The 2,321-nt window shown below is 36.9% G+C and overlaps 1 protein-coding gene across 3 annotated transcripts in view; it reads right to left on the bottom strand.

Moving 5' to 3' along the window:
- Positions 1–2,321, bottom strand: part of LOC107700077 (ADAM metallopeptidase with thrombospondin type 1 motif, 3) — a 129,875-nt gene that overhangs the window by 66,899 nt on the left and 60,655 nt on the right. For all 3 annotated transcript variants that reach the window (XR_001635517.1, XM_016501593.1, XM_016501594.1), the window contains exon 8: positions 1,338–1,443. Coding sequence is in view for 2 of the 3 variants with exons in the window: in XM_016501593.1 (XP_016357079.1) it covers positions 1,338–1,443 (106 nt within the window). In the remaining variant the exon portion in view is untranslated. The remainder of the gene's footprint in view (positions 1–1,337; positions 1,444–2,321) is intronic.

The following is a 2,321-nucleotide window of genomic DNA, read 5'->3' as shown; positions in this document are numbered from 1 at the left end:
ATATATATATATATATATTTTTTTTTTTTGTTTTATACTTCAATAGCAGAATTTTTTAGCAGCCATTCCTCCAGTCTTCAGTGTCACACAATCCTTCAAAAATTATTGTAATATGCTGATTAAGTGCTCAAGAAACATTTCTTACTATTATCAATGTTGAACACAGTTGTGCTGCTTAATACTGTCTGTGGAAACCATGATAACTTCTTTAGAAAGTTCAAAAGAACAGCATTTTTTAAACAGATATATTGTAGAATATTATATATACCTTTACTGTCACTGTTGATCAATTTAATGCATACTTCCTAAAAGTATTCATGTCTTTCAAATCTTACTGACCTCAAACTTTTGAACGGTAATGTATTTCAGTCTGTAGGTTTCTACACTTTTTGCATATCTGACAATGAAGTATTGCTTATTTAATGAGAAAATATATTTTTAAATCACAAATGTCAAACAGATGGAGAAGTTTGCATGGGGACTGGTATGAAAACAGGAAGGACAGAGGCTTAAGAGGGAATCAATTTTATGTGGCTGCCAGCCAGAAAATGCCAATCTCAGAGGCCCTGACATCTCGCTTCGAATTAAATAAAATGTTATTCAGTCTGTGATAATGCCAAACTGAATCAAAGACTATCAATAGGAAGGTGGTGAGATGCAGCAGAGTAATGATAGTTTACCAGCCTTTGTCATGTGCTCAATGAAAACTGGATAAAAGCATTTGAAAGAAAGAGATAAACAGATAGAGACTGAGACGTTTGATAGGGTAAATCCTGGACAATAGTTTCAAAATGGAGAAGAAGATAAGGAGGTTGACTCCATGACTAATCTCTGTGTAGGTGGTGAGTTTTTCTGAAACCCTTTTGAATGTTAGATGCCTACAGACTTTAAGCAACTGTTGTCAAAGGAGGAATTGAAACCCACAAAAGGGATCTGGCAAGACAGTGGCCAAGGACTCTTAAGCATGAGCTCAAAAATTAACACGAGAGATGTTTTGAACAACGTGAGAGACTGACTTTAAATCAAGGAAGATGATAAGGACAAAGTATTTTCTATCAAATATCCTGACATAAGCAAGTTCACTTGTATGAGACATTGACATTTTTGAGTCCGAAGTGTTACCCTGAATAGAGCCCTAACCTTGAGAGCATAAAGTACATTAGCTATAGGATTTCATCTGAAAACATGTATATGCTTTAAATCAGTATCAAATCTTTTTTTGAATTAAAATGAGAAATCACAAATAAAACATCAACTGGAGTGACAAAAAACACTTGACAAAAGCTAACATCATTCTGAAATGGCTGAAAAGCACCTGTTCGCGTTTAAAAACCTACACATGTCCTGTCTCATGGGCTACAACAAAGGCAGAAGAGAAGCCATCTTCATGATTGAGGGTACAGCTGCGGACAGGGTGGCACATCCCGGTGACAGGGGCATATCCTGAGAGTGAGTGAGTGAGTGACAGAGACAGACAGAGAAGATGAAACAGTTACTAGGGTTTATTTATTGTCATAACTTGCCTATTGAGTCTACATTCTGACAGCTTGCTGCTTGGTGTAATTGTCATACTTTGAGCAGAGCGATGCTGACAACTCTGCAAATGGTTGTCCATCAGAATCCATCAAGTAGTCAAGACACCTTTATTTATATAGCGCTTTTAACAATACAGATTGTGTCAAAGCAACTGTGCAGCATTAATTAGGAAAATAGTGTCAATAATGCAAAATGACAATAGTAAACATTCAATTTTCAGTTAAAGGCAGTTCATCATTGAATTCAGTGATGTCATCATCCAGCTCAGTTCAGTTTAAATAGTATCTGTGCAATCACGTCGATGATATCGCTGGATATTAAGTGTCCCCAACTAAGCAAGCCAGAGGAACCAAAACTCCATCAGTGACAGAATGGAGAAAAAAACCTTGGGAGAAACCAGGCTCAGTCGGGGGGCCAGTTCTCCTCTGATCAGACGAAACCAGCAGTTCAATTCCAGGCTGCAGCAAAGTCACATTGTGCAGAGGACTCAACTGATTCCTGTGGTCTTGTCCCAGTGGCCGTCTAGGAGACAATAGGATTATTGTATTATTTTTTTGGTTTCTTTCACTTGTTTTAGTCTGTTCTCTAGAGTTATGGCATGTATTGGACCTATCTATCTATCTATCTATACTGAACAAAATTATAAACGCAACACTTTTGTTTTTGCCCCCATTTTTCATGAGCTGAACTCAAAGATCTAAGACTTTTTCTATGTACACAAAAGGCCTATTTCTCTCAAATATTGTTCACAAATCTGTCTAAATCTGTGTTAGTGAGCACTTCTC

Source organism: Sinocyclocheilus anshuiensis, unplaced genomic scaffold (genome assembly GCF_001515605.1).
Source record: "Sinocyclocheilus anshuiensis isolate Anshui unplaced genomic scaffold, SAMN03320099.WGS_v1.1 scaffold983, whole genome shotgun sequence".
Classification (NCBI taxonomy): Eukaryota; Metazoa; Chordata; class Actinopteri; order Cypriniformes; family Cyprinidae; genus Sinocyclocheilus; species Sinocyclocheilus anshuiensis.
This window is presented reverse-complemented; position numbering and strand designations above follow the sequence as displayed.